This window comes from Peromyscus maniculatus, chromosome 9, assembly GCF_049852395.1.
Source record: "Peromyscus maniculatus bairdii isolate BWxNUB_F1_BW_parent chromosome 9, HU_Pman_BW_mat_3.1, whole genome shotgun sequence".
In the NCBI taxonomy this organism is placed as follows: Eukaryota; Metazoa; Chordata; class Mammalia; order Rodentia; family Cricetidae; genus Peromyscus; species Peromyscus maniculatus.
In genome coordinates, this window is record NC_134860.1 from 55,718,454 (window position 1) to 55,739,587 (window position 21,134).

Consider the following 21,134-nt stretch of genomic DNA (forward strand, 5'->3'; position numbering starts at 1 on the left):
AACGGGGGCTGGAGAGATGGCTCAGTGGTTAAGAGCACTGACTGCTCTTCCGGAGGTCCTGAGTTCAATTCCCAGCAACCACATGGTGGCTCACAACCATCTGTGATGAGATCTGGTGCCCTCTTCTGGCCTGCAGGGACACATGCAGGCAGAATACTGTATACATAATAAATAAATAAATCTTAAAAAAAAAAAAACACACACACACACACACAGAAAACGTCGACGACAACCAAACCTGTTTAGAAGATACAAACTAGACGGGAAAGGAAAGTCTCAGTCAGCGTCACGGAAAGACAGCAGCAAGGGCCAGCGCCCTGAAGACAAGCATGCTGGGCCCGGGCACTGCGGCTGCCTTTCCACTTGGAAACTTTGCTCTCCTGTGTGGCCGAGGCTGGGCTCTACAGACAAATCTATCTCGGTCAGCGGAGTACTGGACCGCGGCTGCACAGTGGCTCCTGGTAATGGTTAGTCAAGAGTCTCGCACACGCAGAGTGAAGTTAGGGACCGGTTCCTAAGGCAATGGGCACTGCCGTAAGAAAGGAGAATAGAACAAGGCACCAGGAGACAGACATGGTTACGACAGGAATGGTTTGACACAGACAATGACGTCACAAAAGGCTGAGGCAGGAGGACTGCCATGAGCTTGGCCTACACAGTGAGTCCTAGACTAGACTGGTTAATTTAAGACCCTGTCTCAAACACAGAGGAACAGACAGACATCTACTGGGTGCTTTTTATATACCACATGTTTACATTAATTTAATCTGCCAATTCTGTGCAGTATTACTCCAAAGTTCACAAATGAAAGAGCAATCTAAGCTAACGTCACTTTGGTTATTTTACCATTCAGCAGACATTTACTAAATACTTACTATATCGTGGGCCAGGTACCACCCTAGATGCTCTGCTAATGAAAAAGACAAAATGTCTTGCCTTCATTGAGTTTAGATTACAGCAAATATATAAGCAAAGAAAGCCCCTGCCCTTTCCTTTGGGATCACTGTGATTCTGTATCTAGGTAAAATGACAGGACGAACAAGGACCCGGGGATGACGTCATTATTCTAGCCTGGCAATCAATGGACTGCTGTAGACTTTGTTCTCATTACAGCAGATAAGGAATGAAAAACAGTGGAAAGGGAACAGGAAGCAGATGTGAAACATGTCCACTTTTATGATGGCTCAGTGACAATTATCAACTGAGGCCTGGGTATTAGGTTCAGCAATGTGACAGTCACGACTGAACCCACATTTAATGGGACTCACGGTGACACTGGAGGGGAAGACTAGAGAAGAATAATACCCAGACAGTTAGAGACTTTAATGAAGGGATAGTTTCAATATATTTTAAAGTTATTTCTAAATTATATCAACAGAACATGCACATATAAAAATCAAACACTGTGAAAACATTACGATGAAAAACAGCAGTTCTCCACAGCACTTCTAAGATGGCGTTCTTTCCATATTTTGGGTAGTTATTTTCCCTTCAAGTTATACACTTCCACATTAAAAAGGTTTCAACTTGATTATGTATTCTGAATAGATGAGCATCTGTATATGGTGGCCAACATCCCCAGGAAAATGGGAGCAAGCATGTTCCCTGACGGCTCTCGCGTGCAGCAGTGAGTGCTGCCAGAGGAGCCAGGACATACTGGATGGTCATTTCCCCTTGGACACCCACCACATACTATATGCACCGTCATGAGCCTGCTCCTCACACGTACTTCAGCTCAGAGGTCACGCCCCAGTCATCTGTCACCCTGAGCTGCTTGTTTCTACACGACTTCCTCTCAGGGAAACCATACTTTGGTCCCCTGTTGATAAAAACATTTGACTATTTTTAACTATTTGTTGTTTTTAAAAAAAAAAATCTGAAAAGATGGGGGCTGGAGAGACACCTCAGCTGTTAAGAGGACTGGCTGCTCTTCCAGAGGACTCAGGTTCAATGCCCAGCACCCACATGTCATGTCGGCTCACAATCTTCTGTAACTCTAGTTCCCGGGGACCGGACACCATCTTCTGGTCTCCGCAGGAACCAGGCACACTATGGTACATGGCAAAACATCCATGTTCAGAAAATAAAAATAAATCTTTTTTTTTTTAAATTCTGCAAAGAGTGTATGCAGACAGGAAGCAGGGCTTGTCTGGGCTAAGACATCAGTCTGACTGCAAAGCGGCAGCGAGTCTCATCAAGGCAAGCGGAAGCACTCACTCTTCAGAGCAGCTCTTCCAACAGCGCCCCAGTCCTCAGGGCCTGTGTACTACATGCTTACTTACAAGTACACATGCAACCTATGGAGGAGAGTGTAGTCCTGTCTGAGCCATTATAAAAGCTAATCAGATCTACTTTAAAAAAGCATGAGGAAGTTCTTTTCAAATACACATCTTTGAACATCTTTTATATGTGTTTAAGACAGAAAAAAGACTTACCGTCCAAAATTTTATAAAATACTCTAAAACTGTTGCAGCCACAAAAAGGCAATATAGTAGGGAATACAGCAAGAACAGCATGAAGAATTTGTAATTAGTAAACCCCACACAGTTATTCACCCTAGAAGAATACAGAAAGTAACATTGTAAAACAAGACAAATCACAATATACAGAAACAGAAAGCAAAACAGGGTCTCGGGGCTGGTGGGAGAGGGGTGTAGGGAGTGTCTCATCAAACAGCTCAGCTCTGTAAGAGCTGAAAATCCGGTGCTGTACCAGAATGGGAATACAGCAGACATTGCTGAGCTTACAGAGATGGTTAAGATAGTAAATTAATGTGTGACTTGGGGTCAAAAGGGGGAAAAAGGGATCAGAGAGCTTATATCATCATGACTTGGAAATAGGTCCAGTGAGAAGTAGAAAACAAACAGAATCTTAACTATGGATGTTTTCAATTAATGTTATATAGATTTTTGCAACTCTAATGTTAATTTTTAACATATCACCATCTGGAGTATTTATCAGAAAATATTTTTAAAGGAAAAAATAAAAATGTCCATATCTACATATATATATGTATATATGTGTGTGTGTGTGTGTGTGTATTTATGTATGTATGTATTAGTAATTTAATTGAGCTCAAAAATAGGAATACTGGAGCAAGGTACATGGTTTTAGTCATAGAGAGCACATGCTTAGAATGTGTAGGGACCCTGGATTTAAACACCAGCACCAACAGAAAAAAAAAGGATTACTAAAGAAAATAATTCTCAGTTTCCTGCTTCTAACATCCAACCCCCAACCCCTTGACTTAGGCAATCTCCACTGTTTTTCATACATATTTTTCATACATACCATGGACAGTGATGATCCATCTTAAGAACACATCTAGGAAGCAAGCATAAGAAAATTCATATAGAAAAATCCCGACTCTAATTTCTCATTGTTTTACTGAACTTAAAATATCCTCTAAAAACTAAATCTTTGAGAAACAACTGAGAAACAACAAGTAACTTCTGCCTCTTCCTTAAGCACCTTCCCAGGTCAAAAGTCACAGTTCTTACACTGTGACCTCAGTTCATCACATCTGGCTCACTGCACCATACCAAATGGCATCTTATTATTCAGGTCTGGGAAGACTCTTGGTCCATTGGAAGGCCCAGCTTAGACATCAGCTAAGGAGATAAACAGATGACCTCTAGTACTGTGAGCATGTGCAGATCTAGAGTATCAATCCTTACAAATGCACACACCAGACACTACCACATGGCTTGAGATGGTTGCTTTCCTCCATTCTTTCACATCAAGCTTCCCCGTGGTGACCACTACTAACTTTATCATAAGAACACCCAAACTAAACCAAGTCAGCCTCCCTCTAGAGTCCTATTTTATACATGAGAAAGTGAGACTACACATCTCCAGTAAAGATGAGAAACCCAACACCCAGAAACTTAACTTACAGCTTGTCTAAGAGGCTTGGATTAGTCAAGAGTTTTAAACTAACAATCTGTCCTTTACCATCCCACCTTCCCACATGAAAACAAGGATTAAAACAGAACAGATGACAACTGAAAACAATTGATAGAATTTAATTCAGTGACTTTTTTTGGTTTTAATATCAACATCGATAATAAAAACAAGAAAATATCATTATAGTCTCTTTATATTGGTTTTTCGAGACAAGGTTTCTCTGTGTAGCACTGGCTGTCCTGGAACTCACTATGTAGACCAGGCTGGCCTCGAACTCAGAGATCCATGCAAATGCTGGGATTAAGGGCATGTGCCACCACACCTGTCTAAAAAGCATATTTACAATTAAAATTCTACTCAATGAGCAGAGAAAAGGTTATCAAAGTCTTCTTCTAGCATATTCTAGCTTATTTAAGTATTTACATTAGTTCTATATCCATAGCAAATAATAGGAAAAGGATGAAATGGTTTTGCTAAATATGAAGAAGCATGTAAAATGTTCCTCTGTTGCCAAATTCCAGGGTTGGGTTAAAGGAAAAAATCTGAGTAACACTCACCTGTCACACGCAGAGCAGTGATGAGCCCGGTCAGGTTTAATCAACTGACACTTTTCACAATATCGGATAGCTGGAAAGAGGAAAGAAGAAGACGCTCAAAGGTGTGCAAGCTCCACTGATCTATTAAGCTTGACTTTTGGAATGTCCTCTGGAAACTGACAGTGATTCATTTAAAAATACCAAAATGCACCAAAGAGCGTCTCAAATAAAATGTCAAGAGAAAAGAGGCCTCATAATGTAGTGTCCCAGAAGTTTCCAAACTAAATAAAGCAGATCCCAAGTAAGTGCCTTGCAGAATGCCAAACACCAAGACGAACAGCAGAACTAGGCAGAACTCAGGCCCACTGAAGCCCACACCCAGGGCCTGGCTGACTCTAGCATAATGTCTGTAACAGGTTATCACAACTCTTCAAGACATTCGCCTTCTGTCTGCAGCCATCCTACTCTAGACCAACGACAATTCACATCTGGATCAACAAAAACATCCTTCCAACTAAAATTCTAATACATGCTTTGCTGTCGCCTAGTTCACATTTACTTGCTCCAAAAGATACTGATCGCCTACGATGTGTCAGGTAATCTCAACACAATCCCTACTTTGTGAACCTTACATACTCTATGTTCTAGGGACTAAGAGAACTGATAAAATAAACAGCACATTAGACAGCCGACAGTGGGCAGTAAGGAGCGTGGGAGGAGTCGAACTCACAAACATCTGGGAAAACAGAGTTAGAGGATAAGGGTGTAGCTCACAGAGTGCACAGAGCCCTAGGTTTGAAGACCACCATGCATGTACAAGACACAGAGGTGCGAGCCTATAACCCCAGAACCTGGGAGGCTTGAGGCAGAAGGATCAGGAGTTCAAGGCCATTACCACCTACACTGGCAGTTTGAGGCCAATCTGGGATACATGAGATTTGAGAGGCAAACAAGCAAGCAAACAAAAAACCCCACTACCTTGGAAAACAAAGACTTTAGTTTGAAGGAATAGATTCAGTGATAGAAAACTGCTTGGCTTGTTTGAACAGTAATAAATACCGGGACTGGAAAGATAGCTCAGTGGTTATAAACATTTGTACTTGCTCTTCCAGAGAGGACCATGCTTCACTTCCCAGCACTCATAGCAAGTGGCTCACAATCATCTATAACTCCAGCTCCAGACCTCTGGCTTCCCCAGTATACATATCTACATGCAGACACACACATACCCCTACACCGAGTTAAAAATAAATCTTTAAAAAGTAACAAATATGAATGCTCATTACAGCTATTTTAAATAATAAAAGAATAATCTCTTTTTTGTGAATGAGTGCTTTGCATGAATGTACATTCTGTGCAACTTGTTCATGCCTGGTAGTCTTGAAGTCCAGAAGACGGCATCAGATCCCTAGGATCTCAAATTATAGACAGTTGTGAGCTGCCATGTGGGTGCTAGGAAGTCCTGGGTCCTCTGGAAGAGCAGCCAGTGCTCTTAACTACTGAGCCAAGTCCCTAGGAATAATTTTATACATGAAATGGCTAAATACTTTATGGTATGTCTGTATAGTGCACTATTCTGCAGAACAAGAATTTCCCACACAAAACACATATTCCGTTAAGGAAAAGACAGCAAGCTGAAGCTGGCACCACTAATGCCAAGGCTACGTGGGTAGCAAGCTCAGGATCAGAAAGAAGCCAACCACCTCATGTCTCCTGCCTCTCCATCCTCCCTCCACTCCGCCTGTGACAGCTGTGCACACATTTAGGAACAGGGATGGGAATGAAATCAAACAGGCCCTACAAGAAAATGGGTTGGAGTTGGATGTGGTGTTGCAAGAACTTAACCCAGCACTTGGAAGGCAGAGGCAGGTGGATTACTGTGAGTTCAAGGCTAGCATGATCTACATTTCGAGTTCTAGGGCTACATATTGAAATCTTGTCTAAAAGAGGGATGGAGGGAGAAAGGAAGAAAGAAAACTGTAGTTAACAAATGAGCAGATAAAGCTAAAAAAGAGTTGCAATCAAAGGAAACTTCAGTTTCTTGTATAGAGCAACCAGAAAAGGACAGTGCCAAAGACAGCAAGAGCAGGGTGTGGATGGGTGTTCTTCCATTTGTTCAATGAACACTTGGGAGTCCCTACATATGATACACACTGCCCATTTCGAGAAGTAAAGGTGAACACAGCAAACCTGTCGCCTGCTTCCATGGCACCAGACTTTAAATGGAAATCTGTTTCCTTTTTTTTTTTTTTTTTTTAAAGTTTTCAAGACAGGGTTTCTCTGTGTAGTTTTGCTGCCTGTCCTGGATCTCGCTCTGTAGCCCAGGCTGGCCTCGAACTCACAGAGATCTGCCTGGCTCTGCTTCCTGAGTGCTGGGATTAAAGGCACACGCCACCACCGCCCAGCTGGAAATCTGTTTTCTATGAGTTTGAAGGTTCAAATAATAACTCATTCAAGTACAAGTATCCTTCTACAACTGGAAACACAAGAATGGCTTTGCTTGTATGGACAGGTACTTAATTGAAAGGCATAAACCCAGGTGAAAGAGGAAGCCTGACTCAAGGTTCCTAGGATGTGCTGGGGCGAAATGTCAGATCCCTCTGAATTCACAGGAGTGCGAAGCTTCTCTGTTGATAAAATGTGCCAGAAATGAAGATCCACTGAAGAGCAACTTGGGCCCTGTTCTTAGGCTGTCAAACTACTGAAACAATGGATGCCAAGAAATGGGAATTTCTCCAGCGATCTCCTGCAGGGAGAAGGAAGGCTGAGGTCTTGGGACAGCCAGAAGAGGAACTTGTCTCCCAGGATTTACTAGGCAGAAGACCTTACAGAGAGATGGAGCTGTAGAGAGGTGCAGAGCCACACCTTGACCAGGACTGCTTGGTCTCATATTTAAACTTTACCCTCATGTTGGGACCCCAAAGATGGACTTGGGAAAGTTACCAGATCTTGTTGTCTCTCTTCCCAATGTGGACACATGGAATAAACCTCAGGGGAAAATATTCTGATTTTCATAACTCTCTTTAATTTGTTTATTAAAGACAGGCAGCCGAGCCTGGCACGTAGGGCTGCCAAGGCAATGTTGACATGAAACTGTGTGTACAGCTGCAACTCCACCTAATCCCTGGCACAGAGCACAACACTTGGCGGGTTACTTCATAGGATTGATTCCAAGTTAAGAAGAAAACTATGAAACACAATGAATGATCACAATATGGTGGTGTCAGAGCTTCATGGTTAAAAATCACAGCTGAGGGCAGGGGCTATATCCCAGTGGTAGAGTGCTTGTCTAGCCTTTGAGAGGCCCTGAGTTCAATCTGTATCACCACAGGGGGTAGGGAGGTAGTAACTGAAAAGACAATACAGAAAGAAAAGGGATAAGACACTCAGGTGGAGTTAAGAAACAGAACACAGCCAGATCTGCCTTTAACCCTAGCTCTTTTGGAGGCTGAGTCAGAGGCAGGCAAATCTCTTTAAGTTCAAGGTCAGCCCAGCCTACAAAGTGAGTTCCAAGACAGCCAGGGCTATATAGAAAGACCCTGTCTCAAAAATATAGAAGATACTGGCTGGCCTTTAATTTGCTCAATCCATCTGCCTTAATACCCTGAGTACTAGAATTACAGGCAAGAAACCATGCTGAGGCCTAGTTAACAGACAAGTTTTTATATCAATGGTTCTTTATCTTTAGGGGAGTGGTTCTCAACCTTCCTAATGCTGTGACCCTTTAATACAATTCCTCATGGTGTGGTGACCCCCAACCATAAAATTATTTTTGTTGCTACTTCATAACTGTAATTTTGCTAGTTATGAATCATAATTTAAATAACTGTTTTCTGATGGTCTTAGGCAACCCCTGTAAAAGGGCCATTTGACCCCCTAAAGGGGTTGTAACCCACAGGTTGAGAAACATTGCTTTAGGGGCACATGAATTAGTTCAAAACTGGGTGATCTCAGCTAGATGTGTAGCACATGTCTTTAATCCCAGCACTCAGGAGGCAGAGGGAGGTGGATCTCTGTGAGTTCTAGGCTAGCCAGAGCTACATAATTAGACTGTTTTTAAAAAAAAAAAAAAAAAAAAGCCAGATGGTGGCACACAAACCTTTACTCCCAGCACTCGGGAGGCAGAGGCAGATAGACCTCTGAGTTGGAAGCCAGCCTGGTCTACACAGTGACTTCCAGGACAGCCAGGATTACACAGAGACACCCTGTGTCAAAAAGACAAACACAAAACAAAACAAACAAAAAACCCTGCTGTTTTGAAAACTATCCACTGCCCAAATTTTATAAAACTTAGGAATTCATAAACCCACTGAAAATATGGACCAGCGTTAAAAACATGAATATATAGAAGTACAACCACTATTATAAACCAGTTGTTTAAAATTCTACATAAAATAAAAAGGACTGTTTAGAATTAGCTGTCATTTTTTGGAAATGAAATTTGCTAAAAACTTCATCATATACTGAGATGCACATTTAAGTGTCTATCTCATCTCATTTACTATTTCTACAGACCCAGAAGTGGATGATTATTCTCACAGTGAAATGAAGAAACTGAGACAGGATAGGAGCAGGGGACAGAGGGTTCTCATCCTTGCTGGCTAGAACGAAGAAAACCTCACAAACAACTACACGAACCATATCACCGTCAAAGTGCACGCTCTCATCTCCATATGGCCGTGTACAGTACAGTGCCTCTGGCTTTCTGAACTTCTCTCTCTCTCTCTCTCTCTCTCTCTCTCTCTCTCTCTCTCTCTCTCTCCAGGGTTTCTCTGTGTAGCTTTGGCACCTTTCCTGGAACTCACTCTGTAGACCAGGCTGGCCTCGAACTCACAGAGATCCACCTGCCTCTGCCTCCTGAGGGCTGGGATTAAAGGTGTGCGACACCACTACTCAGCTTGCTTTTATCTTTTCAGTCTGAAATCTGTACAATGTACCTCATAAATCACCTAACACTCTCATTTATTTAAAAAAAAAAGTTTACCAAAACACCTTTACCTAATCTCTTAAAAGTTTTTAACAACATAACTTCAAAACCCAGACACAGAAAAGTAACTCCTTCCCAAGAAGCCCACACCTACTCTTGGGTGCACAGCAGTCTTTCTAAAGCCTGAACCCTCTCTAGCACTAGTGTGTATCTATATTTTTTATTTTTAATTATTGTATGTGTGTGTTCACAGGAGTATGTGCATGTGGGCACAGGTGCCTGTGGTGGCTGGAAGAGGCTGCTGGTTTCCCCTGGAGCCACATGATGTGGAGACTGGGAACCAAAGTCAGGGCCTCCACAGGAGCAGAAAGAATGCTTAACCTATCACTGACCCATCCCTAAAGCCCCATAAACCTTTTTCTTAATAAACATCCACTCCGCTTCACATGGACTCATCCCGAAACTCTGATGTAAGTCACAGGTGCCGGCTTGACCATAAAGCCTCTGAAAGAACCCTGGAGAGGGCACTGCTGGCAGCATCAGGCCCTGGCTTCTGCTGCTACTGACGTAACGCAACTGTTTAAGTGACTTCCACAGCACTAGTAAGGAAAACAGGAGGGTTTAGTCTACATTAGATGGTGTTTGTTTTGCTTTTCTTGTTGTTCTTGTTGTTGTTGTTGTTGTTGTTTGTTTTGTTTTGTTTGAGAGAGGGTTTCTGTGTAGCCCTGACTGTCCTGGAACTCACTTTGTAGACCAGGCTGGCCTCGAACTCAGAGATCTGCCTGGCTCTGCCTCCTGAGTGCTGGATTAACAGTGTGTGCCACCACACCCAGCTTACAATAGACTATCGTGTACTTTAATATGCTAATTCGATCTCTTACCATGTGTTGTCTGTGTGTGTGTGTGTGTGTGTGTGTGTGTGTGTGTGTATGGTTTATGTATAGTGCACGCTCATGTGGAGACCAGTCTGTCCTCTATTGTCTTGACACAGGATCTACTGAGCAGGAAGCCAGCTGTTTTGGCTGGGGCTCTCAGGAAGTGCCTGACCCACCCTGCAGGCTTACAGACACTCACTGCAACCCTGGGATTTTTACATGGATGCCAGGGGGTCAAACTCAGGGCTCAGGCTAGCACGGCAATCCTCTCACCCCGAGCCATCTCTCCAACCCACTGTCCTGTTTTAATCTTGAAATCCCAATCCCCCCCCATAATACTGCAGATAATTAAAACCTTCTTCTTATTATTATTAAGACAGAGTCCTCATTATGTAACTGTGGCTAGCCTAGAACTCACTATGTAAGACTGGTCAAGATTTATACGCAGCCCCTTTATGTGCACGTCACTGAGAAGCCCGCTGGGTTCTGAAATTAAGAGCACTTGGATTCAAATTCTGTTTTCTTCACATACAGCCTTGTGTGATCACAGTAATTCAACCTGTGTCACTAGGGATTCAATTTGACAAACTACTGCCATCCTGAGTCACAGTACAGGAACTCTGAGTCATCACGGTTGGCTTTTCCTGCAGGCTGCTACCATGCTATAAATGGACTAATCATGTGGATCTTTATAATTACATTCAAACTCCTGCACTGTACCTGACTCCATCCGAGCCCTGCAGAGGCCACAGCAGGGGGATCTAATCCAAGGCCAGTCTAAGCTACACAACTTAGGCTACATCACCCTAGTCAATTCCATGTTGCTACTGCGCAGGCCCATGCTTCCTTCAGAAAGTCCCTCAATAACCCCCAACCTGTGCTGACTTCTCTGATGCTTTTCACTGGTCTCACAGCACCTTGGGCTAGTTCTCACTATTGGGACAAGATTATCCTAGGACAGTGTCTTACTTTCCCATGTACACATGGGACTACAGTATCTACCCCATGGGTTACTGTGAGTTTAAGTGAGTTTTTATGTATAGAACTCAAACCATTAAGATGCTATTATTTATAATTAAAACAATTTTTTATAGCAATGTGACCAGCTCAGCACCTCTGACTCCTCTCTATCAAAGAGTTAAATAAACCCAAAGAGAGGAAGCTGCTGTCTCAATTGACCCTTAGGAAGAGCAGTCTCAGAGGGACCAGGCAGGGTGGAACCAGGCAAATGAACTGTCCTGTTGGGGTTGCTATTGCTGTGATGACACACCATGACCAAAAGCAAGTTGGGGAGGAAAGAGTTTATTTGGCTTACACTTCCACATTGGTGTTCATCACTGAAGGAAGCCAGGACAGGAACTCAATCAGGGCAGGAACCTGGAGGCGGGAGCTGATGCAGAGGCCATGGAGGGGTGCTGCTTACTGGCTTGCTCAGCCTGCTTTCTTATAGAACCCAGGACCACCAGCCCAAGGTTGGCCCCACCCACAATGGGCTGGGCCCTCCCCCATCAACCACTAATTAAGAAAACGCTCGACAGGCTGGCCCACAGCCCCATCTTATGGAGACATTTTCTCAAGCCAAGCTCCCCCCTCTCTGATGATCCTAGCTTGTGCCATGTTGACATAAAATGAGCCAGCACACAGTTGAGAGTTCACGACCTCACAAAGTCTTATTTTGGTCAATTTCTTCCCCACTGTCTTTACTTCTTCCCATTTTCATACATTCTTGACTTCTTTTTATTATTATTCAGGACACAGAATAGCTAAATTCAAACCAGAATTCTCAGATGATAGTGAATTAGGAACAGTACCTGAAAGCTTTAGTCAAGAAGGCTAATTGTTAGGTGAAAACAGGCAGCAAGACAAACTAAACCCAGATTCACATTAGAGTGAACCCCTCTAAGAACCGAATTAATCCATTTACATCTGAAACACCACACGAGATACACTAAACAGGAACCCGTGTGTCTGGTGTGCCATTCAGGGACCAGTCCAGCCAAGCAGATCTAACCTGCCAGAGACACACCTTTACACTCCTCCGCCAAGTTCACCCACTTCGCTTACCTTTCGAAGCTGATGTGGTGTAGACAGGCAAGTCTCTTGCGGCTCTTCTCAAAATGTCTTGCTGTCTTTCTTGGCTGAACTCTTTCTCATAACGTTCTTTTTCAGAGTTTGACAAGTAGAACTAGAGAGAGAGAGAAAGACAACTACTCAATTATAATTCTCAGCCAGTGTGCTGAGAAAAAGTCTTATCTAAAAGAGGGGGAGGATCCCCAAATACTCTGCTTCATGAAAACAAAACTTAACTTTATGTACATTCTAACAAAACAGCACAGATTAAAAGTGTTAAACTGGGCAGTGGTGCACGCCTTTAATCCCAGCACTCAGGAGGCAGCGGCAGGCAGATCTCTGTGAGTTCAGGGCCAGCCTGGTCTATAGAGTGAGTTCTAGGACAGCTGGGGCTATACAGAGAAACCCTGTCTTGGAAAAAAAATTAGTACTTCCTACTAATGACAGGAGAGGGCAGGAATTCCATTATTTTTACACCTTTGCCTTTTACAGATAAAATTAAAATCCTTAATAAAAAATAGTTTAACACATCTTTTCCTTCAGTAAAAAAGTACTGGGGACTGGGAACTGGGGAATGTGGCTTAGTGGTAGGATGACTGCCTAGTGACACCAAGTCTTTTTTCTTTTTTATAACTTACTATCAACTAGGTATGGTGGCTTATGTCTGTAATCCTAGTACTTGGAAGGCGGCCTGAAAGGACTGTCATGAGTGAATTCCTGGGCTACAGAGTATCTCATCCAACAAAAGAAAATTATATAATGATACAGACAAAATTCAAATAAGCCAAGTGTTTTCTTCTTCACTTGCACATGTTTATACAGATGGTGGTATATGTATGTGCTCATGGTGTGTATATGCACATATATGCTAATGCTGTATACATGTGCGTGTGTGTAGAGGCCAATGTTTTCATCAATTTCTATTTTCTGAGCCAGAGTCTCTCTCTCTTTGGGGGGGGGGGGGAACGACAGGACAGAGTTTCTCTGTGTAACTCACTTTGTAGACCAGGCTGCCTCTGCCTGCAAGTGCTGGGATTAAAGGCATGAGCCACCACCATCTTATCCCCAGACCCCTTTTCCTCCACTCTTTTTTTTTTTTTTTTTTTTTTGAGACAGGGTTTCTCTGTGTAGCTTTGGAGCCCTGGCTGTCCTGGAACTCTCTCTGTAGACCAGGCTGGCTTCGAACTCAGAGATCTGCCTGCCTCTGCCTCCTAAGTGCTGGGAATAAAGGCATGTGACACCACCGCCCTGCTCTCTTGACTCTGTCTTTTCACCTTTTCCTCCCAATGCTCCCTGCCTTAGAGGTAGTCATTCAGATGCCCCATTTAGGGCTGAGCACTAGCAAATCATTTCTTCTCAGGGCTTTGAGCGGTTGTGTGTCTGCCAGAAATGCTGCCATCCTCTACAAAAAGAAGCTTCTCTAACCAGAGTTAAGTTCTAGAGAAATTTTTAATTTTTACAAGGATAGACAAAGGTTGATATGCTCCGGTGATAGTGAGATCCCTGGCAAGGAGTCCCATGCTTTGTTTTTCTAAATGCCTCAATGAGATCAAAAAGTCATTCGCTCACACTTTTCGTTATTTTTTTCTTTTAATTACATGTAGGTATATGCCTGCATGTGGGTATATGCATGTTAGTGTAGGTGTTAGCGGAGGCCAGAGGTACTGGATCCTCTGGAGCTGGAATTATAGGCTTTTGGGCCACTGCCTGTCATGGGTGCTGGGAATTGAACCCGGGTCTTCTGGAGAGCAGGCCATGCTCTTACCTGCTGAGCATTTCTCCAGCCCCATCATTTTTCATTTTTAAAAAGCCAACCAACTGTGCTGTTCTCTCCAGAATTACAGGGCTCATCACCTCATCTATAATTTCTTTTCCTCAACGAGATACTCCTTTCAGAGGTGTTTCTGGCTTTACGTTGTTTTTTTATGGGGGGGGCCTTAAGAGTAGTTTTTCATATAATGTATCATATTCTTCCCCTTCCAAATGCCTAGATCCTCCTTACCTCCCTACCAACTTTATGTTCTTCCTTTCTCTCTTAATATAATAATAAAATATATATATATATATATTTTTTTAAGATTTATTTATTTATTATGTATATAGAAGAGGGCGCCAGATCTCATTACAGATGGTTGTGAGCCACCATGTGGTTGCTGGGAATTGAACTCAGGACCTCTGGAAGAGCAGTCAGTGCTCTTAACCTCTGAGCCATCTCTCCAGCCCCTCCTTTCTCTCTTAAACAAACAAACAAATAAACAAAAAACCAAAGCCAAAAATCAAAAAGACCTAAAAAAAGGGAAAATACCAAACCAAAGCAACAACAAAAACACAAAAAACATCATGGAGTCCTCTAGTTTATTTCTTTTTTGTTTGTTTTTTTGAAACAGGGTTTCTCTGTGTAGCGTTGGAGCCTGTCCTGGAACTTGCTCCGTAGACCAGGCTGACCTTGAACTCACAGAGATCCACCTGTCTCTGCCTCCCAAGTGCTAGCATTAAAGGTGTGTACCACCAACACCCGGGTTAGTTTATTTTTAAGACAGGGTTGTGCTATGCAGCTCAGGCTGGCCTGGAACCAGCTATGTAGCCCAGGCTGGCCTTGAATGTACAATCTTCTTTCCTCTGCATTCCCAGTGCTGGGATTATGGGCCACTAAGGCCAGCTGGGTTCATTTTAGAAACATTTTCCTACCAAGTACCAGTTCAGTTGCTCTTCTTTCTATGTTCTCCCAGGGCCTCCCATCTTCCAGGTATCTCTCCACAGCAATAGAAACTCTTAAGACAAGGGATAGGGTCTCTCTGCGTCTAAGGCTGGCTTTGGATCTGCAATCTTTCTGCTGAAAGCTCTATTATTAGCTTAATCACCTTTGCTATTCTAAATTTCAGTGAAGGAAGAATTCATCTGTGTCAAGGCAAGAGTGATACCAGTTGCAAAACCTACTGCGTTTAAATGTTTACCTGTATTATTTTCCAAATGCATCCTCAAGCAGAGAAATGCAGTCACAGCAAGGTGAACCCTGAATAACTGTTTTCCATAGCCACATGTGATTTAGATATAGCACATTTTTTCATGGCTGAGAAAATATGATAGAAGAGTTTCTAAAAACCAATCCTAATTCCCTAACTCAATTCCAATCCTCAACTTTTTACTCCAGTGTTTTAAGAAAATCCAGCATGCCAGAAAAGTGTTAGTACAATTAAACATTTACTACGCTGTCAGTAAACTATGCTGAGAACAAGCCAATGACTCACATTCACATTACCAAGAGATTTTACAAATGGAAACAACAAATGTATCATGCAAGGTTTTAACATAGGCAACACAGGAAATATCATTCCGTAATCAGTTAAAACATTTGACAATTTGACAACATAAAATTTACCTCTTTGGAGGGGCTAGCGGGAGATGTGAATATTGTCATCCAATAGGACCATACAAACATAACAAAGAACAGATGGAAAGCCACAAGGTAAACAACGGTCTTTCCTGGTAAATAAAAACAAACAATATTTCATTGAGTCCAGGTAGAAACAAGAAAATGTACTACATTACAACAGTATGGTCACAAGACCTGATTTAATAAAAAACCTTCATTTAAATATCAAATACATAAACTCCTTTATCTATATGATACAACAGTAAGAGACATTAAGAAATATTCTATCCTTGCATTTCAGGATGTAAAGTTATAAAATAAACTTTATTTATAAACCACATTTGGTGAGCCTTGATTGCATTCATTGCTGAGGATCTGAGCTAAAAACACGTTTGCACATGCTTACACACTGGGTTTGGGTTCCTTTCTTCCTTTCTTGAGACAAGGTCTCTCTACACAGCCCAGGCTGGTCTGCACTCACTGTGTAGACCAGGCTGGCCTCCAACTCTACTTTCTGAGTGCTGGGGTTAAAAGAATGTGCCACCAACCTCAACTGGGTTTGAATTTTTGTTCTGTTTGTTTTTTGAGGGTTTCTCTGTGTGACAGCCCTGGCTAATCCTGGAATTTACTTTGTAGACCAGGCTGACCTTGAGCTCACAGAGATTCATCTGCCTCTGCCTCCAAAATGCTGGGATTAAAGTCATGCACCACCACTGCTGGCCTGAATTTTTGGAAGAGAGTTTTTGACAGGCTGGCCTTGAACTTACTATGTAGTCCAAGCTGGCCTGGAACTCATGACCCTCCTGCCTCTGCTTCTCTCGTGCTAGGACGGTTAGAGCGCTAGTGTAACAACCCGCACCCACAGCTGGCCACTCACTGTAACTTACAGTTTTCCTTAAATGTTAATTCTCAAAGACTTAAAAATTACTTAAAAGGACGCATCACTATGAACATTAAGCCAAGGGGAATTGGAAACAGAAAGTAAAAAAAAGTTTTTACTATCACCAAAAATAATGAATAAAATTGAGTAACTCAATTACTGTCTGGGTTAGAGTATTCTGAAATTTATTCTCTTGTTCAACACAGGCTAACAAGAAAAAGCTAGCCACTGTGAATTTCTACCATAGTCTTTTCCAAGTAGATTAGTGTCATATTTGACATCTGGGACTCCAACTATCAACTCACCGATGTAATGCTGAGCCTTTTGTTATGTTCTGTAGTTTTTCTATTTGAAACAAGTAGGGTTAGGTGTTTTTGTTGTTGTTTTGTTTTGTTTTTGTAGTTTTTTGAGACAGGGTTTCTCCATGCAGTTTTGCTCCCTGTCCTGAATCTCGCTCTGTAGACCAGGCTGGCCTTGAACTCACAGAGATCCGTCTGACTCTGCCTCCTGAGTGCTGGGATTAAAGGCGTGCGCCACCACCGCCCAGCTAGGGTTAGTTTTTCTAAGGGAGAACCACTGACCAGAGCTAAACTCCTTTTTTTTTTTGGTGTGAAATGTTCCACATATACACTCTGAAGATAACAAGTTTGAACTCTACTCATTTCTAAAGTCAGATTAAATGTCATCTCCTCCTCAAAAGTTCTCTCCATTCTCAGAACTTCATTTCTAAAGTTCCTCACTTCTGTCTCGGGCAATTGTTCTCCTCCACTTTCTCAGTCAGCGTTTACTAATCAGTTCTATTTCCCTGCCAGCATCTGAACTCGAAACCCTAACCACGACTTCCTTCTGTATCCAAGCACTCTCTCTTTCCATCCCCACTAATACGTCGTCCACACTAAAAACGCCGGCTTCTCAGGGAGCTGCATTTCTCTGTGGTCTGTACCCTCCAGGCCAAATGTCGTGGTCTATCCCGTAGACTCCGAAAACACTACCTCGTCGGGTTTTCCTTTGGAAACACATTTGGGAGCTTAGGTCCCTTCTCTGACACCAGCTCTGAGGCTGTTCAATCACTGGCAAGTGGTACTGAACCAGTACTTCCTGTATTCATTTTTGCCCACATCAATCAAGCTAGAAGTCATCGATAGCAGCGGTTCTCAACCTGTGGGCCACAACCTTTTCGACGAGTCACTACCTCCAAAAATATTGCCATTACAATTCATAACAGGAGCAAAATTATAGTTATGAAGTAGCAACAAAAATAATTTTATGACTGGGGGTCACCATGACACAAGCAACTGTATTAAAGGGCCACACTGTTAGGAAGGTTGAGAACCACTGGTTTATACAGTGCTAATTTTAAGACAGATGTCAACACCAAAGTACTTTAAACTTCTTAATTGCTTATAACTAAGACTAGCATAAACAAACTCTTCTTTGAACATTTACTATTCCTTCAGGAAATTTCTACACTCCATGCACACAAAATAGTTCGCTTTAAGACACATTTCCAGTTAAATAAAATTAAGCTCTTTAGCACAATGCCTGGGATATAATTAATACACAATAACTAGAAATGAAAGAAAATAGTGCTTTTAACTGAATTCAAATTCATGTGATTTGTGGTTTTTTTCTTTGGGGGAGCTGGAGGGCTGAGGACTATATACGGTTGTGTGTGTGTGTGTGTGTGTGTGTGTATGTGTGTGCGCTGCCCTTCTGTACTCTCTCCCCCCACCCCCACCCCCACCCCCCTTTTTTTTTTCCTGAGACAGGCTTTCTCTGTGTAGCCCTGGCTGTACTAGAACTGTAGACCAGGCTGGCCTTAAACTCACAGAGATCCGCCTGCCTCTGTTCCCGAGTGCTGGCATTATTGTGCCACCACTGGAGGCAACAGGGTCTTGATATATAGCTTGGGTTGGTCCTAAACTCACTGTGTAGACAAGGCTGGCCTGAAACTCAAGTGGTCTCAGCCTCTCAAGTGCTGAGATGTGTCCCACCACACCCAGCTTGTGTGATGTTCAAAGGCAGACTTCTAGTCACGCATATAAAAGGAGGCTGGCAGGACGGCTCAGCAGAGGAAGGAGAGCACCAACCCCAAAGTCGTCTTCTTCCGCTGATCTACTCATGTGCATGCGCTCGTGTGTACACACACACAATGTAAATATCAATACATAAAGTAAAATATCTGCAAACAAATTAAAGCTCTAAGAAAAATCTGAATCTATAAATCAAAGTCTGTGTTCAAAAATCACCTGTGACTCAATGTTTCATAAAACTTCAAGATAGCCTTTAACAAAAAGGAAAAAGAAAATATTCTTTAAGACATGGTTTAAAAACAATCAAGACATACATAATAGTACAAAAGAGAACTTTGAAAATATAATGTCAAGGCTGAGCAGATGGTACACGCCCGTGACACCAGTGTTTGGAAGCTGAATATGTTATATATGTCTGTAACTTCACCATTTGAAGACAAAAGCCGGAGAATCTGAAGTTTAAGATACAAAGCACGTCCTGGCAAGCTGGAACTATATGAAAGACCCTGCCTCAAAATGAACAAAACAAAATCTTCAGAAATTCCCTGCATTTGGCGTCTATACTTTCAACACATGTAGAATAATCCTGCACTGAAGAAAGACAGGACTACCAACACTGAATGTGTCTCTTCTGTTACTGAAAATTAGACTTAAGGGCAACTTTAAATAATCAGGCATGACTATCTCCAGGAATAAGACTAAATATTAGGCCAGGAGTGGTGGCACATGCCTTCAGTACCAGGACTTGGGAGGCAGAAGCAGGTGGATATCTGTGAGTTCAAGGTCAGCCTGCTCTACAAGGTGAGTCTAGGACAGCCAGAGCTACACAGAGAAACCCTGTCTTGAAAAACCAAAAATAAGAGAAAATTAAAAATATTAATAACTGTTAATTGTTCGATTTTTTCAACTGTTTTAGAATCCTCTGGGATTCAGTATGTTAAAATTTAATTTTAGTGGTGAAGTTTTACTTCAATGGTACTACTTAAGTTTTCTTTAATTCTAATGAAATTCTTAGAAAAGCTCTTTCCCCTTAGGCATTGTTTGACTGGTCACTATAAACTCTTATTCCCTTGACCTATTACAAATTTAAAGTCTGGTTATTTGATTAAATATCTGTGAGTAGTAATGTGCTGTTTGAACAAATACATGAACAATGGAACGATCCCTAGGATTTAGGCATTATGAAAGCAGATCTTCTCTCTCTCCAGTGAAGACTGCTACTAGAATTGAAACAGACAGAGCTCTGAGGGACACACAAGGTAGCAATGCACAAATTTACACAGAGCAGTCCTGGGAGCCTTACAAAACACGGCCAAGTTAGTCATTTAAGATACTGTGTACCTGGGAAGAAACACAGCATTCTCTCCTTTTAGTGACTTAAAAGTTAAAGATACACATTATCTTTTAGGAAAACAAAAACACATGTACTCACCACTAAATACAAAGTACATGGTTATAAGAGACTCTACTTAAAATGAAACTAAGAGACTCTTACCTGTTTCTCCTTTTCCAGAAATAGTAACTAGAAGAAAAAATATGAAAAAATATATTTTATACATGAATTTTATTTCAAGTTTAATATTTACCTTATTTCATCTTCATAAAACTTCAAAAACATTCTTTACCATTAACAATACAACTACTTAAAATTTTTAGACCTCTTTAAACTTCAGGTGTGTTGATGGAGTTCTTTAGTGCTTTCCTTAATCCCACAGTAAGAAAAGGACTGTTCTTTCATTAGAATACAGTACACCTTACCAACCTCTTTCTGAAAACTATACTCAAAAAATTCTTCTGGGCCTGGGAGATGGCTCAGTCAGTCTGTAAAGTTCTGGCTGCGAAAACATAGGGTCATGTGCTGTGGGACGTCTTTCTGTACGCTGTGAATAAACACAGGGCCATGTGCCTGTCCCCAGCCCCCATGTGCTGTGGGACGTCTTTCTGTATGCTGTGAATATGTGCTGCTCTCACTGGTTGATAAATAAGGCTGTTTGGCCAATGGTGAGGCAGAATAAGGTTAGGCGGGACATTCAAACTGAGGATGGAGATAAACAAGCATCGATCGAGTTGGGGTCGAAGCTGCAAGACACCCAAGAAGCAAGCTGTGAGAGAACTGGTAAGCCGCAGGCCATGTGGTGATACATAAATAGAAGTGGGTTAATTTAATTGTAAGAGCTAGCTAGTAATAAGCCTGAACCATTGGTCAAACATTCATAATTAATATAAGCTTCTCTGTGTTAATTTGGGACCAGGCGAAGGGTACAGAAAAGTTACACCATGTGCTGGAGGCAAGCATATATAATCCTAACTCTGGGTATTAGTTACAGGCAGATCACTGGCTGGCCAGCCAACCCAGCCCAATCAGTGACATTCAGGATGGGGTATAAGAGGAGACATCTGGACAAGGCTGGATGAAAAGAGAGAACATAATACAAACCAAGGTGGATAGTTCCTGAGGGAAGATGTCCAAGACTGACCTCTGGCCTGCACACATATTCCTCTTTCCTTTTAACTGACACACAGTAATCATCCAT

The 21,134-nt window shown here is 42.2% G+C and overlaps 1 protein-coding gene across 10 annotated transcripts in view; it reads right to left on the bottom strand.

The window, feature by feature from the left end:
* The window catches only part of Zdhhc20 (zDHHC palmitoyltransferase 20), a 67,015-nt gene that overhangs the window by 22,459 nt on the left and 23,422 nt on the right, over positions 1–21,134 (bottom strand). For all 10 annotated transcript variants that reach the window (XR_006075923.2, XR_001579834.3, XR_013042438.1 and 7 more), the window contains 6 exons: positions 20,096–20,122; positions 15,694–15,797; positions 12,309–12,429; positions 4,464–4,533; positions 3,292–3,324; positions 2,436–2,556 (listed from right to left, as the gene is read on the bottom strand). Coding sequence is in view for 6 of the 10 variants with exons in the window: in XM_076545096.1 (XP_076401211.1) it covers positions 2,436–2,556; positions 3,292–3,324; positions 4,464–4,533; positions 12,309–12,429; positions 15,694–15,797; positions 20,096–20,122 (476 nt within the window). In the remaining 4 variants the exon portion in view is untranslated. The remainder of the gene's footprint in view (positions 1–2,435; positions 2,557–3,291; positions 3,325–4,463; positions 4,534–12,308; positions 12,430–15,693; positions 15,798–20,095; positions 20,123–21,134) is intronic.